General features: G+C 47.9%; 1 protein-coding gene across 1 annotated transcript; it reads left to right on the top strand.

The window, feature by feature from the left end:
- The first annotated feature begins 762 nt into the window (after positions 1–762).
- HBEGF (heparin binding EGF like growth factor) lies at positions 763–13,696 on the top strand. The gene is made up of 6 exons (XM_082234735.1): positions 763–922; positions 1,865–2,047; positions 7,200–7,371; positions 10,167–10,322; positions 11,207–11,298; positions 13,128–13,696. The coding sequence occupies exons 1-5, from the start codon at positions 880–882 to the stop codon at positions 11,277–11,279; spliced, it is 627 nt and encodes a 208-aa protein (XP_082090861.1). The 5' UTR covers positions 763–879; the 3' UTR covers positions 11,280–11,298; positions 13,128–13,696.
- Positions 13,697–16,318: the final 2,622 nt, after the last annotated feature.

Here is a 16,318-nt window from a genome sequence, read left to right as displayed (position 1 = left end):
GTTGCTTTGGAAGACGATTAATAGGCATCCGAAAAACAGAAAGACCGTGCGCAAATACGCCTGGGTGTGTGTGCGTGTGTGCCAAACTGAGTCTTTGACCTGGGTGAAAGTGAGCCTAGTTTCGCCCCGCGGCGTGGATCTGCCCTCTATGCCGGGAAACAGCCACCTCTGCCTGCGGTTTCCCCGCTAGTCGCGGAAGCGCCAGGGCCTCGATCCTCTCCCCGGTGGCCACAGAGGGTAAGTAAGGGAGGCAGCCAGGAGGCGCGCCCCCCTTCGCCAGCCTGTGCTCTTTCCTGCCCCCCCCCCGCCGCACCGGGCGCAACATCTGGGGGTTAGCGTTAGGGGGCGCGAATCCACGGGTTAGGGGGCGCAAATTACTTGCTTTGCCCCGGGTGCTGACAACCCACGCTACGCCACTGTCTGCAAAGCAGGGCGAAGGAGGCGAGAGTCTTCCTCGCGGCTGCCTGTTTGACCTCCGCTCCTCCCCAGCAGCGGCTGCCTCTCGCCTCGGAAACCCACGTGGCGGGGCGAGGCCAGGGATTCCCTGTCTCGGCACCCCCCCCCGCCCAGGCCGGGGGGGGGCAGCGCAGCGCCGTCTGCCGTCGCCGCGCCCGCGGGCAGGGCGAGGAGCCCCCCCCCCCGCCGCGGGAGTGCCGGCGACGTCATCGGGGCGGGTCCCGAGGAGGCTCCCGTGGCGGCGTCCCGCCCCCTGTCCGCCCTCGGCGGGTCCCACGTGGGCGCGGGGCTTAGTCTGGCGCGGGGCGAGAGCGCGGCGGAGAGCAGTGGCTGCGCGCCGAGCGGAGGGAGCCCCAGCTGCCCTCGAGCGCCGCTTCTCCCCGCACGCTGGCTTCTCTGTCGGGATCGAGGGGGGGCGGCAGCATGAGGGCGGCGCTGGTCCTCTGGAGCGTCCTTCTGGCGGCAGGTAAGAATCGGGCGCCCCGGGCGCAAGGGAGCCCCGCGGGGATGCCGTCGAACTGGGGCAGGCGCGCTCCGCGTCTTTGGCCGCGGCGAGTGCGCGACTCTCTCCGGTTAGCCGACGGGACCGACGAGCTCTTGCCTCTGCCGGAGCCGCGCGTCGGGTTTTCGGTCGCACAGAAAAGAAAGGGACTCCTCGTGGCGCTTCCACCCCAAGCGATGCTCGCCCGGAATCCCCTCCCGCTGGCGCTGTCGGCTCCGGCTTCGCTGCACCGCTGCCAAATTTAGCCTGTTTTGATAGCCGATATGGTGCCGAGATAGCGTTGCATGGCTGGGCTGGGGGCAGGCGGATAATGCACTTGCAGGAGCCCCGCCGGGGGGGTGCCCGAGAGTTTTTGCCCGCAAAACGGTGAATGCAACACCGCGGTGGAAAGCGCCTCGAGGGAACTTCTGCTGAACTCCTGCAAGCTTCAGGCATTGCCGAGTCCGAGTGTTTTTATGGCTCCGAGGTTGAAAACCAAGCCTGCAAATATGGGTGGAAGTATGCGTGGGAATAACAGGAGTGTCGTGTGTGGCTGAATTGTCTAGACTTGTATTTTGCGCGGGCATCACCGTGTTGGCAGAGAGTGCTTGTTATGCCTCCGAAACATCTGGGCACACTGGCATGTGTGAATCTGCTAGGTTATTAATGCACTTGTATGGAAGTGAAAAATGTGTCTGCCTTTCATACGTTGTTTTTTTTTGCCCTGTCTTTGGGGTGGGGTTGATACAGTACAGTGTGTGTGTGTGTGTGTGTGTGTGTGTGTGTAGAGAAAGAGAGTGTGCAAGTGGCTTCTCTCCCCCCCCCCCAATTTTCTAATTGCTCTTGGGCAGTTGTGTGATGAAACTGTATGAAAAGCTGGGGCAGGGAGTTGGCGGCTGATGATTCACCCAAGATCCTTGTTTCCAGGTTGGCCCATCCTGGTGAAGGGGGAAGAGCTTGGCGGGCTCAGGAATGAAGTTTACCAGCAGGAAGGCAGAGAGGACCTGGCAACTGTCCAGCTACTTCCGGCCAGGGAGGCTTTGGAGCATGAAGGAGAGAGAGGTGGAAGTGTGTCGTCTGCAGGGGACACCTTCAGTGAACTCCCTCGAGGTGAGTCCAGGGGCACCGTGGGGGAAGAGATACATGTTTCTCAGCCACCTGCCTATTAAGGGAGGGAAGCGGTATGGCGGGGTGAGTGGTGCAAATATTAGGAGGCGATTGGAGGTTCCTCTGCAGGATCCAGGTCTTTGAGTGTCTTATCTAGTACGCAGTGCTGGGGAAGCAGAGAAATTGCCTGTCCTAGTGTCTTTGCCCTTAGTTACATTCACTAGCCAGGGGATGCGGGTGGCGCTGTGGTCTAAACCACTGAGCCTCTTGGGCTTGCCGATCAGAAGGGCGTTTCTGTGTGCTCTGGCTTCCATCACGGTGTTCCATTGAGCGCCACACCCCATAGTCGCCTTTGACTGGACTCAACTGTCCAGGGGTCCTTTACGTTTACATTTTTACATTCACTAGCCGCCATATAGCACAGGGTTAACCGCACCTGAGTCCTTTGATTTTGATGACTCAAATTGGGGAACTTTACAGGGTTGAGCTACTGCGGCTTGAGGGGTCAGCTTGGCCATAAAAACTGGAAATAGGAGCTAGTGAAGGATTAAGATTAGAGAAGGGACATTGTTTTCATGTCACATTGCTGTGCTATCTATCTATCTATAGATATATATTGCCCAGTCCAATCACTGGTGGCTCCATGGAGCTGTAGAGAACCTCAGGCAGTCTGGACTAGGGGACCATGTTCTGAAGTAGTTCCATATGACATCTTTTTATGGATTATTTTAACCTTTGGGGATCAAATACACTTCAGGCTCCTCAGAAGAGGCATGAAGAATTCTATGCTTTATGGACCCTATAACTGTCCAGGGAACAAATTAACTTTCACCCTCCTCATTGTGCAGTTCAGCTTTTTACTTGTCTTGCAAAACACATATGCATGGCTGTGTAGCCAGATCGCCCTTAGGAGGAACGGTTTGCTGCTTATCCTGAGCGGTTAAGCATAGGCCCCTCTGATGGAGGGTGCCAGGCTCAGTAGTCCAAGAGACAGGCCCACTCTTTTAATTCTGGTGTTACAGGTTTGCCTTTGTTGTCTTTTGCCTCCACCGCAAACACATTAAATTGGGCACAAAATTCAGTTGAACTTCAGTGAAATTTACTTCCATTTAAGTGTGCTTGGAATTGGTAGCTTCTCGTCTCTGAGATTTGTTCCTGGGTGGTAGGAGTAGAAAATGCTAGAGAAGTAGGAGAGTTAAAAGCAGGTGACTTGATCTTTCGTATTTGCTTCAGAGCTGATCGTTTCTGTTACACGCTAACGTTGAAGTTCTGCAGAGATGAAAGTCTGAGCTGCGTGCACAACCCTGGCTAATAGAAGTGAGTCCCCAGGACAAGGGAGGGAACCAGGCTGGAATGTTCCCACGGAAATTCCTGCCTTATTTGCTCGATGTCACAGTGCGCTGATGTTTTAGTAGTTCCTTGTTTCTATTTTCTGAGCTCACTTTTACCCTAGAGGGCCCCAGTGCCTTTTCTGAGCCAACCACACATTCCAGCTGCCCACAAGACCTTAGAGCTGCATCCTGTTCTGCCCACAACTTTTTGTCCTTTTATCAAGTGCAACCACTTTCCACAAAGCCTCTGCACTTCAGTATAATTACAAAGTCCGATAGCTGTGGGGTCAGGGGACTTTGGTGAAGTTGCCATGAAATCCTGGGGCTTCTGTCTGCTGCTGTGGAATTTGGAAAGTGTGGCTATGCAGAGTTGCTACTTCTCATCTGCTACAGGATGGTTCCCACCCTCTTGTGTGGAAACACAACATGCTTTGCTGGAGACATGATGATTTCATGCTCTCCAGCTTCACAAGTGCTCTGGTGTGGTCATAAGCTTACCAGATCACTCCTTAATTTCTTCCTCATTAACTGTTTCTCTCCAAGGACTTGCAAACCTGGCAAGCTCAGGATTTCCCTCATGCTTCCTCCTTCCATTGGCGAAACGTCCTTCCTCTTCTAGAAAACATTGGCCAGCACTGGGGTTCCATAGCAACAGTATTCTTAGGTACAATAAAGCAGGAGAGGCCTTTTGGCATTTGCACTGTACTACGGAATTCTAGTCCCAGGGAAGGCTGAGTGAGAGGAGATTAACTGCTGGGTGATGGTCTCAAAGCATGGAAAATTAGTTATTTGACGCCTTGTGTTGATTACTTTGTGTGGGTTGATCCAGGCGGAAGTATTAACTTTCCAGCCTGTGGGTGCTGTTGGTCGGAGGTGGGGATCCACAGATGACTCGCTGCCTCCCACCCACACAGCGCGGCTCCTCTTACCTTGCTCAGCTTAGTCACGAAGGTTAAGTTGTGCCATCTTGGGGGTTTGGCTGGCTTTCTAGTTCTTCCTCTTTGCCCATTTATGTCCTGAATCTCCTTGCATGCTTTCTGCTAAATCTGGAGGCACCAGAAGAGTCAACCACGGGAAGAGCTCTGAGCTGCTGCTGCTGCTGCTGCTAACCAGGTTGATTGATGAAGACCAGCAGAGTTGCATCTTCTTTCATGAGGGCTGACTGTGCTTCTGTCGAGTCTCTTTTCATCTTTCTTTCACTAGTCCTGTCTTTCTTCTCCTTAATCTTGGCCGAGTCCTAATGTCTTTTCACCCACATGATGGGATTGGCACCCTTGGAGGTGTGGGCAGCCTTCCTTCCCTTTCCTCACTGCTGCACCTCATTCTTTCTTGTCTCTATATTTTGCTCTTTTTTTAAAAAAAAAATATCTATTTACATTTTAACTTTTATTTTCTGAATACCTTTGACTTTTTTCTCCTTCACTTCTAACTTTCCTATTCTCCTCCTTAGCTGCTTTTCTTCAGTTCCCTATTCCATATATTTTTGGAGATGTGTGAACAGCATCAGTCTTCAAATTCAGAGGACCTGGTGGATCTGGAAGGTGGCATGGGCAGGACTTTGTGGTACTTGGTGGGCTGAATAGTTGGTTAAGTCACAATCCCTTTATCTCTTCTACTTTCAAAATATTTTTGGACCGTTCAGTGTTTCTCTGATCTGCCATTTCAGCTAACTCTGCCCCCCCGCCCCCGCATGCCCCTTCAAGGGATTAACTGCTCTGTAAGTTGATGGGCATGAAGACCCGAAGAGCTTTTAATTGCAGCGAGACAGAAACAACCCCTTGAGATCTGCATCTGGTTTCTTTCATCTGGGCTTCTGTCCAAACTTTGGGCCACTATGAAGCCTATATTGCTACAGAACCGGAGGCCTGTGTGGAAAGGTGACTTTATCAGGCAGCAACAGATGCAATAGTTTGGAAGGGTTGGTTTTGTCAATCATTCTAATTTCCACTTAGAATAGATTTGGAAAGAGGAGAGAGCAGTGGCCTTCGAGTACATGGTGGGTGGCCAATGACCTACATTGCAGGTGAAGCGGCCCTGTGTGGGAGAAGCTGAGCTGCACACATGATACTGACAGGCCCCAGTATTGTTAGCTGGAATGCCTGGGAGAGGGTGATAAAAGTTTGGCTTGTTCCTTGGCGAAGCTGCTCTGTGCAGAGCTTCCTGCTCCTTAGGGAGGCTGACTCCTAGCACACAGCTATTCAGGGAGGAGGGGGCAGGACGGGGGGCTGCCAATAATAGGAGGGTTCGGAGTGCAGCAGAAGCCTCCTGATGGGGCCGAGGGGAATTGTAAAGAGCCTTATGGCTCTGTCTGTCTAGCCTCTGCTTCTGCACTTCGCAGGGACTCAAAGGGAAGGTTCCCCTCCCTCCCTCTGAAGGAATATGTATGACTCGAAAGGATGGCTCACTGATTAGAGAGTGGTGAATGTGGTGGGGAGCGCCAGCTGCATCCGGCTGCCAGGTGCCTCTACCTGTGTGACACACCCGGTGATAACTGCGCGAGCACTTGAACACGGACGTTGAAAAGGAGAAGCAGCTACTGGCCTCAAAGTCTTACATGTGGCCCAGTGGGAAAGTGGTCCTAAGTCAGCCAGCAGTTAATCACAGCAGAATTAGTTGCCCCCATGCTGCAAAATGCCTGGAATAGGAGCATGATGCTTTGTGCCTGCCCTTTTGCAGAGGCCAGCGCGTACAGCGTGACAGGCTCATGTTAGTGTGCGCAAAATCCTGCCTTGATTTCCAGGAGCATGTTTGTGCACTGGGAGTACTGTATGTGTTTGAACAAAGCCTTGTGCTCAGAGACCTCTGCAGCCTGCAGGGGAAAGAGGAAGGGCTATTCCTAGGTGAGATCTCAGTTGCTTTTCAGGCACTGTGAGCCCTATCCGGAATGCACAAATAGCAGCTTAGACCTCAGCATGCTCAGACAGCACTGGCGCAGCGGAGGGGCGGGCGAATCACAGAAATGACATTGCAGGCTTCCTTTGCTGGGCCCAGCAAGCCCATGCACCAAACGGGGGGGGGGGGGGTAACACAGAGATAGGAGGGCTGCTCTTCCCTCACTTGAAGCAGCATGGGAATAAAAGAGATGTTTGGTTTGCAGTTTTGCACCATCCACCGCCTGTCTTGTCAGCTGCTGTATGAGCAGGACTCCCTGGACACCCTGCAACTGGAACAGGAAGGATGTGGTGAGCAGGGTGGGATATTGGAGTTGAGGCAGAGGAAGTCGGCCACCAGAGTTCAAGGGAGCTCCAGCGCAGAAGCACCAGCAGCACTGAGGAAGTCGAGACTGCTGGGCTTCCAGTAAACTGGAGGCAGGCAGAAGGTAGATTTGGAATGGACTGGGAGACCCACAGTTTTGCAGTAGACTGGCAAGTTCTTCTGACTTCCAATTGACAAAAAAGTATTTCCCCCAACGAAAGCAAGCTGCTAAAAATGTGGAAGTTGGATTGAAAACCAGGAGTTGATTTTTGTGGGAGCTCAGTTTTAGTATCTGAAACTAATTCTTGAGGTGAATATGTGCTCACAGGTGCCCCATTCCTTAATCCCAGGTTCTTGGCTGTTTCCCCACCCGACTTGTAACAGTTGGTGGACCTCAGCAGTTATAGTAGAAAATAAAGTAGGTTTCATACTCCTGAAATCTACCCACCCCTACAGAGCAAATGATCAGATCAGATCTAGTTTAATTAGGGGCTTGTGTTTATTAAGTGGCATCACAGCTGAATTTTATTTTCTTGAACAAAGGAATGGGGTATATAGACTATTGTAGAGCATTGTTTGTCTAATTAATATATGGTAATATGAAATTGGTGTTTTCTTTCTTTTCCTAGTTGCTTTCCTTTCCAATCCACAAGAACCTGTGATTCCAGTGAAGGAAGGGAAAGGGAAAAAAAGGAGGAAGGGCAAAGGGAGAAAGAGGGACCCCTGTCTGCGAAGATACAAGGACTATTGTATTCACGGAGAATGCAAATATCTCAAGGCATTAAAAAGAGCACATTGCATGTAAGTTCATCACGGTTTTTCTGTTCTGGGGATGGTCTTTGCAGATAATCAAAGCAAATATATATGGTTTTCTTTTCACTGTGGAGCATATTATCCTTCTCCAGTAGCTCCCTAGAACAGCGCAATAGCTGTGCTGCAGGGTTATTTTCCTTTTTAAATAAGGAAGAAAGAGTCAAGTACAGGTGCATTGTGGTCTTGGAGAATGGGAGTTTGGTCCTCAGAGACCTAAAAGAAAACCCCAAAGAAAGTAAAGCTTCACATAATAATAATAATAATAATAATAATAATAATAATAATAATAATTAATACTGCTTTTAATTCAAATATTTCAGGGTGCTTCACAGCATAAAAATACGAGATAAAGGTACATAATAAAAACAAAATGAAAGTGGCAAAAGTTGTAACTCCCACCATAAATGATTCCCCCTCCTTGTGCCCCACATCCGCACCAGCAAACAGTGTCCTTCTTGAAGTCATATAGGACAACTGTACTGGCATGTGAAGTTTTCAATGAACATTCTCAGATGTGTACAGAAAGAGTTCTGTATGCCTTAGAAGACCACATATTATTCTGTTTACCATCTGATATAATAACACTCATATCTGTTACCCACAAAGTTTTAAAGCCCTCCCGGTAAGGGGTCCGGTTGACAATTCCAGCAATTTCCTGTATATAATAGAGACTAGAGATTCCTTCCGGTAGCACCCTGGTTCAACAGTGAAAGCTCAAATTTAGTAAGAGGTGGAGAACCTCAGCGCAGTGATTGCTTAGAAGTTTTGATTGAGTTTCTTCCAAGTGACTGAGTTTTCATTTGCTGAGCAAATCCTTTTTTCACTAAAGATACAGGCTTATGCAGGAAGCTGGGTGGGCAATTTCAGAAGTGTAGGCAACTTTCTGGTTCTGCTCTGGACAACAAAGGTGAAACGAGAAAATAAATTAACAGCAGAGATAGCAAAATAGAGATCTAGCAAATAAGGCGCTGGATTGGGTCTGGAGAGTCTTGGAGTCAACTCATTTCTCAGCTGCAAAGGCGTGGCTGCCCCGACCTAGCACACAGGAGTGTTATGAAGATAAGATAGGGAAATCTCCATGTATGCATATAATTTGATTTCATTGCAGTGGAGAAAGTGGAAGTTTTTACTACCAAGGGGACTACAGTAAAATGCTATATGTCCTTGCTGCAAATAACATAACTATTCCCAGCTATGAAAATACCTGTGATTATCCATTCTAAAGCACCCCCTGCCCTTTAGCCTTAGGCTTTACTCCTCAGTTTCCTGCAGACCAGCAAGGGGAAGCGCCTTGCTTCTAAGTGGAAGAACTGCAGCATCTTCAGGAAACCGAGCACCAGGAATGTGCTTTGTGCTCCCCATACGGAGGCTTGGTTTTCTTCAAGTCGACTTGTTTGTCAGTGCATACCTCCAATGGCAACAACAAGATTGGTAATGTTTTGCCTTGGGAAAGCAGTTTCCCCTGACCCTGAGCCCCTTATCCTTACAGTTTGCAAACACATTACAGGGTGGCGTTACCATACAGTATGCTGTATTACAAATTCCAAATCAGTTTTGCCTTACCCAGCCCTCTTGCACTCTCAGACATTCAGAGCAATTGTGGGACTCTCTGCCCTTCCCTTGGCAGATGGCTGCTGTTTTGTTGTCTGCTGCTTTTATTATCATTTCCCCTTTGGGCCCATCACGTCACTGCTAGAATAGGGCCCTGCATCATGTTGGCTGGTTAGCTGAGGTCGCTAGTGCCTGGATCTGGGCAGCAGGGAGCATTGGGAGGCTGGGGTCTGCACCATCCCTCATCATGCCATTCTCCCTTTGGCTTCCTTGTAATCTGAGCATTGGAGCTTGAAGATGACACTGATTTGTGGAATGTGCTGCTTTCAAGTGAGCTCTTTCTAAGCATCAGACATTTGAGCTGCGTGTTTGGAAAGACCCTCTTTCCTTCTTGATTGGGCCTTAGTGCAAAGCTGGTTCTATGTTTTGTGTGTGTGTGTGTGTTTTTAAGTTTTACTCATCCAGGCGGGGGGTAGGAATGTGTGGGAAGATAATTTGGGGAGCTGGCCCCATCACATTCTTTAATTGTGTGAGTAACTGTCAGGACAAATTAACAAGAGACTATCACTTACTCTCTTTAAGAAGTGTGCTCTGTCCCCAAGGAAGACTGAAAATATTCCTACTGTTGAGGGTAGGAAAATGGGAAAGTGTGAGTCAGTTGTGGCAATTCCCCTTCTCTTTGAGAGTGAAAATACTAAGTATGTGGGTAGAGATTAACAGCCCGATGGATGCAAAAACTCTTTTAGCCAAGCCTTTGATAGCTGGAGGAAAAAAATCTCTAGCCCTTGCTAGAGATATTGCACTCTCAAAATTCCTCTGGGGTCTGTAACACAGGGAGACCTAAATAGATTTCCAGCAAAGATTCTGAAAGACAACTGTGTGCAATTGTCTCTAGAGGCTGCAACTCTTTAGTAATTTTTAACGTAATGGCTTTAATGACTTAAATAATACTTAAACTAATGTCAGTGTATGTGTCTTACTGATGTTAGCCATGTATAGCTGATGGAGTAAAGGCACAAGAGTTCATTACATGAGCTCTACCATGTAATACCAGATTATATCAGTGGGAGGGGGGTGGAAAAAGAGGTGTGTTGCACTTTGAAATATGAATAGCCTTCTGAGCATTAAACTTAGATGAAAGGAGTCCATCATATCAATGTGACTAGCTATCATTTTATTGCTACGGTCTGGAACAAGCCTTATACATTGTTTGCTTTTCATTGCAACTCTAGATGCGAAGAAGGGTACCACGGGGCGCGATGCCACGCTCTTAGTCTTCCGGTGGAAAACCCCTCCCGTAGTTACAACCACACAACTATCCTGGCAGTCACAGCAGTGGTGCTATCATCTCTATGTCTTATCATCATTGCTGTGTTGCTGATGCTCAGGTAAGCTGCAGGGCTGAGAAGAGATGCAGGAATTGAGATGCAGTGCTGTCTTCTGTATGCCAAATGGGGAAAAGTTCACACTTGACCTCTGGTCTTATTCTGAGGTGGATTATGTGAAGTTAGCAAGTATAAAACTGCTGACAGGGCCAGACCTCCGCAGCTGCAAAGGCAGAACAGGTTCCTTGCTTACCACTCTGGACTCTGCAGAGCTGCTGTTGAATCCCAAGTTCTGTGTTTGCACACCTGGTCTGTGATCACCAAGTCCTTTACGAAACAAAGTGCTTTGTGGTCCTTGCTTTATTCAGTTCCCCATCAACTCCTGGGATATAAATCCTTTACATTTTAATTCCACTGGCTGAGAACTGAGACTTGATGGATCTCTGCCCACCAGTGTTTAACTAGGAATTGCTTGAGGTCCAAATCCACCACTTTGTCAATTTCCCCATGGCTTTATTTGTTGTCGCCCTGTCGCTGGGGTTCTCTGGGCAGCCTGCTTTCAGATTAACCCCTTGTGGCAATTGACTTGTTGTCAAAATTTGTAATGAATCCTGCCTTGGTGCTGCTAGTTGGGCTAAGTAGTTTTGGGAACCCGTTCCAGTTCAATGATTCTGTGAATGGCGTCCTAGCCTTTCTGCCCTGTTGAAGATACAGTTGAGGAAGCCTGGGCAGGGAGCCAGAGAGTCCCATTTCAGTCTAAGGTATTCCACATCTTGTGACTGGTCCCCTGCCAAGAAATGCAAGATGGAATTTCTCATACTCAGATCCCAGGATCAGGAAGGTGACAGCAACAGGTCCTTTTAGCCAGTGGCGGTGGGGTGGTGCAATTCTCATACAGGGTTAGAACTGGAATTTATCTTGGTCTCTGTCTTTCTATTTTTTTCCAGGTGTCACAAGCAAGGAGTGTATGATGTAGAGAGTGAAGAGAAGGTTAAACTGGGCATCACTGTCAACCACTGAGATGTCCTGAGATTGCAAGGTAACCCCTCAAGCACATAAGCTATGGGAAGAATGTGTGTTAGTGTGCTGCGAAGAGATTTCAATAAATTCTGCCCTTTCTTTAGCCTGAAGGGAAGTTTCTTTATCCCATGGCAAACTAAAGGATAATGTACGGCATTGCCTCCTATTGACACACCTGTTTGGGCTGAATTATGGGTTAACTCTTGACACAAGTGACTCCTTCTTAACCACCCCTGGGAGGCTGAGATGCTATGCTAGAGAGTAGAGAAGCCAAGCCTCTTTGTAATTACTCAGACAACAGCATAGGGAATACTAATCAATAAGTCTTTGTATAAAAAGGGCACATTACAGAAAGAAGAAGCTATTGCAAGTTATTACTCATAACCCACTGGTGTAGTACTTATGAGGTGGAACACACCCACCCCAGGATGGATTCCAACCCACAAATACTTTATTTCATTTTACTCCCCCAGACTTTCCAGAGCTCTCCTTCATGCTGTCTATGGCAATGTGCTGTGATGCTATGATTGGCCAGCCACTATCACAAAAGCCTAGTCTCCACCCTGGCATAAACATGCCACCTGCTGCCACACTAATGGTGCCAGCCATTTTGAAATATGATTGTTCACTACTGATCTCAGAGTGTTCCAGTCTAAAGCCACAAATGTGTGCCCCGTAGTATATTTGCCTTTGCCCTACTCACAGGAAACTGTTACGCGCTTTGCCTCAGATATATGACCCTTGGCACTTTGAGCTGGCTAACTCAGTTTAATTGGGCTTCAAGCAAGTATTTGATAGGACAGCAAGTTGATTATTGACTATTAGGCATATCTGAATCGTGAACGAAACCAGCATACATGAGCTTGTGCTTGTGTTCCTGGGTGCTGTCATAACAGCATCCTTTAGAAGCAGCCGAGGGGGCTTTAGGCCCAGAGGGAAGCTCTGTGTGCTGTGCATTTCTGCCTCTGGATTACTTCACTTGGACTTTGCCCCCTGATCTTCTGTATGGGTGGTCCCCTCTCCAGTGGGTGGCAGGTCCCTGGCCACTTGTTCCACCTCTCTTCTTGCAGAGGTGCCTCCCTCTGGGTTACACGCCTTCTTGAAAGCTTTAAGGCAACACTCTTTACTCTCACTTGCCCTTCTCTGGAGGCTGCAAGATTCCAGCCACAGTCACCTCCCTTCAGAAGCTGCAGGCCATAGCTGCAGTCCTTGGCCCCCAGAAGGCCCTTCCATTAGTTGTGGGAATAGCTGTGAATGCTGGACAATAGGTTTCCAAAGGCTTAACCTCTTTAATCAAGACAAATCCAGAGAGAGAGTGTGCACACAGAGACACACAAATAAATGTATGTATGCTGAATTCACTGCTAGCAAGTAGGGAGAGTCACAAAGGGCAACTGAATTCCACAAGGGTGCATCATTTTAGGACTCAAGTCACTTATTCTGCACTAGTCCTCATGGAGTAGCTCCAGTTGACTTCAATGGAATTATTCTCTTTCGAGGTGGCAGCCTTACATAACTGTGGGGTATGGAGAATAACCTTCTTGGTAGATTTTTTTTTATTGCACATGCAGGGTGGGGTCCAGCTGACTAGCCCCATCAGCAGAAAGAAGCCTTGCACAAAGACTTCCATTTGTGCAATGGGGCTTCCCCCATTCCCATGCAAATTGGCTCGGGGGGGGGGGGCAGGAGAGCCCCCATAACAGTGCATAGGGAAAGGAGAGGGGGGTCATTCCATTTGGGAAGCTGCAATGTTTGCACAGGCAGGGCAGTTAGAAGGGCACAATATTGGAGTCTTGTGAGTGGTGCATATTTAGCTTAGATGTGATCCTTCCTTTTATTACATTGCAGGATTCAGCACTGGAGCAGCTCTTATTTCCACAATCCGGTGGACAAAACTCTTCCCCCCCCCCCCACAAGACACATTTCAACGTCAAAAGGGAGTTTGTATGAGTGGAAGAGACTGTGTCAGATCTTTGCTTTGTTGAAGAAGCAATTCATCCCCTCCAAACAGGAAGATCTTTCCAAGAGAGAGACTTTTCTCCACTGAGTGCTTCTTCCTGAAATGTGGAGCCACAGCCTAAGGAGAAGAGTTGGACTTTGCCTTGGTATCATTGGAAAGAAACATCTTTGCAGGAAGACAATACACCAGCAAGTTGGATTCTTCAGACATCTGCTGAGGATTTAACTGTGAAAGACTTGGACTCTGCTGAAGAAATCTAACTTTGGAACTCTATTAAATGGTGGGGAGTGGGGCAGAAAAACTATTTAACAAGATATTTCATTTTAAATTATATATTTATTTTAGATACATTGTACATATTATTTATTTAGGCTTGATCCTGTAGCTCTGTCATCAAGTGGAGAGGCAGAAGGATTGTGCAGTGTAACATTCTCTAATAAATAACCCTTTGTTATAACTTGCTGTTACCTGAATATTAATTTAGGGAAGAATCAATTAGAATGGTTGCAAAATGATAATTTCTAAATTAAAACATAACCTTCTTGCAGTGCCATCATGCAAAAAATGTGGGGGGGGGGGCGACTTCCCAGGGCAGATCTGTTGCAGCTGGAGGTACCCGGGATTTTGCTTTGAGGAGCACGTGAATCAATGTGGAATGCTGGCTGCAAATCTCAGAATGTTTCCTTCACAATAGTTTTATCAAGGTGTCCAGCTGGTCAGTGGGGGCTGATGGGAGTTGTATTCCAAAACATCTGGAAAGTAACAGATTACCAAAGGTTGTCTCACAGGCATACTTTTGCCGAATCAAAGAATCATAGAACTGTAGAGTTGGAAGTGACCATGAGAAATCTTTTGCCCAATGTGGGGCATGACCCATGGCCCTAAGTTTAAGAGTCTTATGCTCCATTGGTGATAAATATAGTCGTGGCCTTTGTGGGATGGGGACAGCAACAGTTGCTCTTGCTGAATTTTAAGCCTAAAGGGATAAAACTATGCCTGGTTTATACCACCCCATGTTGCATACAGGGGTTTACATGCTAATGTTTTGACATATGAAAAAAAAATACATTCTTCAACATAGAATAGATGCAGTCAGGGGGAAGGATTCTGCTGAGACACCTTCCCACTTTATTTGCTTAATCTTGTATGAAAGTGTATACAGTTGTATGAGCCTCATCCCTCAATCTGGAGTGGTGAATCTAAGGTTCCAGGTTTATGACCTCAGTGAGAATTAAACCTTTTTCTCACGCAGCATGACTATTGCTATTTATCTCAAACTTCAGGGCTAGGAGATGCCTCAAATAAACAAGGTGGTGCTTTTTTATGGGGTAGTTGGGGGCATCTGAGTCTGCTTTTTAATGAATAATAGACACTTGGCTGAGTTTCCATCTGATCAGTTCTGAATTGGTTTGATGAGAGGGGGAGATTCTCCTTAATGTCAGCCAGTGGGTAATTCTAAATTGTCACACACGCACAGGAATTAAGTGCCAAGCATGATCAATTTTCCTCTTTAGGAGTTTTTTTAGGAATCCTGTTACACAGAAGCCAGAAAAGTTGAGTTCCTTATTATCTATATAGTGATGGCATTTTGGAGAGAGAAACCGTTGGCAGCCTAACCTGCCAAATGTGAGGAGAGGACTTGGCAACTGTGGGGTTGACTGTAGAAGACGCAGGTGAGCCACCAAGTTCCTTCTGAGCCACGTCCTCCATTAGGCAGGGTTTGGGCCTCTGCTAATAGTTTGGTTGGAAAAATTGGCTCCCCTGCTGCCATAGATCTGGTCATTTCAAGCCCAGACTATCAGTCCTTCTCCCCCTCCACCCCACTGAGCTATGTTTTGGGGAGGGAAATATTCCACAAGCTGAGCATGTGGGTAATTACATTTTCTCAATGGCACAGGGCTGCATTTTGAAACCTAGGGGAATATAGTTTGTTGTAATAAGATTGACACCAGGATCCCCCAGAACAGCTGACACAACACCACACATCTGTAGCTCACAAGGTTGGCATCTGGAGAGGCCCTAAACAGAAAAAGCACACCTATAGGAACTAGAGGTTTAGGAAATATCTTTAACGGGGTGAGGTAGGTCCAGCAGATGCCTGGAAGCCTTAAAAGAGGAGGGGTTCCTCACCCCCTTAAGATCGTGAAGGCAATACGTGTTGGCACTCTTGGCATTGGGAGATAGCTCTCATGCTTGTTGGCTGGGCTGCTGGCCAGGGTTGGATTGAAGTCAAGAGCTTCTCATTGCCATGTACCCACAGTTGTGTCTTGTGGCTCAGCTTGCTAGGCTAGAATAATTTTGCATAAAAACAGCCTGCTGGATCAGTCCAATGGCCAATCTGGTCCAGTGTCCTGTTTCCACACTGGCCATCCAGATGCCCTCTCCTCTCCTGTGGTTTCCAGCAACTGGTGTTCAGAAGCTTGTTAGACCCTTTGCCTAGTTGAGGAAACACTAAAGCAGGCATGGCCAAACTTGGCCCTCCAGATGTTTTAGAACTACAGTTCCCATCATCCCTGACAACTGGTCCTGTTAGCTAGGATGATCGGAGTTGTAGTCCCAAAACATCTGGAGGGCCAAGTTTGGCCATGCCTGCACTAAAGGGTACTACATCAGGTAGGTGGTTTCGTTAGATCAGCCCACAGTAGGGTCTATTCTGCAGATAGGAAAGCAAGGGGGCCAACACCTTGGCCTGGTCATCCCATGCATGCTCAGTTTGCTCATATAGTGGTTGATGTCTGGGAAACACTCCTATTGTCTACCTGGGCTGGCTGAGGCGAAGCATGGTCCTCTTCATGCCACCTTGACCAACTTTGACCTTGTGTGCTGCTAAAACTATTCTCCCGCATTGCTAGTACAAAGATTGCATCATTTCTCTTTGCATCTGTCTCTGCTGCATTGCATTTAGTGCTGGAGATGGATATGTATTATATGTATTCTATTAAAATGATTGCCCCTTTGTCCCAGCAACTGTTGGTGCAACCTGAAATCTGCTAGCACCTAGAGATGAATCCAATATGCAAATCTCCCCAGACTGTTTCAACAGCAGATCCTGTGGCTTCATGCCAGGGTTCCCCCCCTT

The sequence above is a fragment of the Podarcis vaucheri genome (genome assembly GCF_965113315.1).
Source record: "Podarcis vaucheri genome assembly, chromosome: 8".
NCBI classification, from domain to species: Eukaryota; Metazoa; Chordata; class Lepidosauria; order Squamata; family Lacertidae; genus Podarcis; species Podarcis vaucheri.
This window is presented reverse-complemented; position numbering and strand designations above follow the sequence as displayed.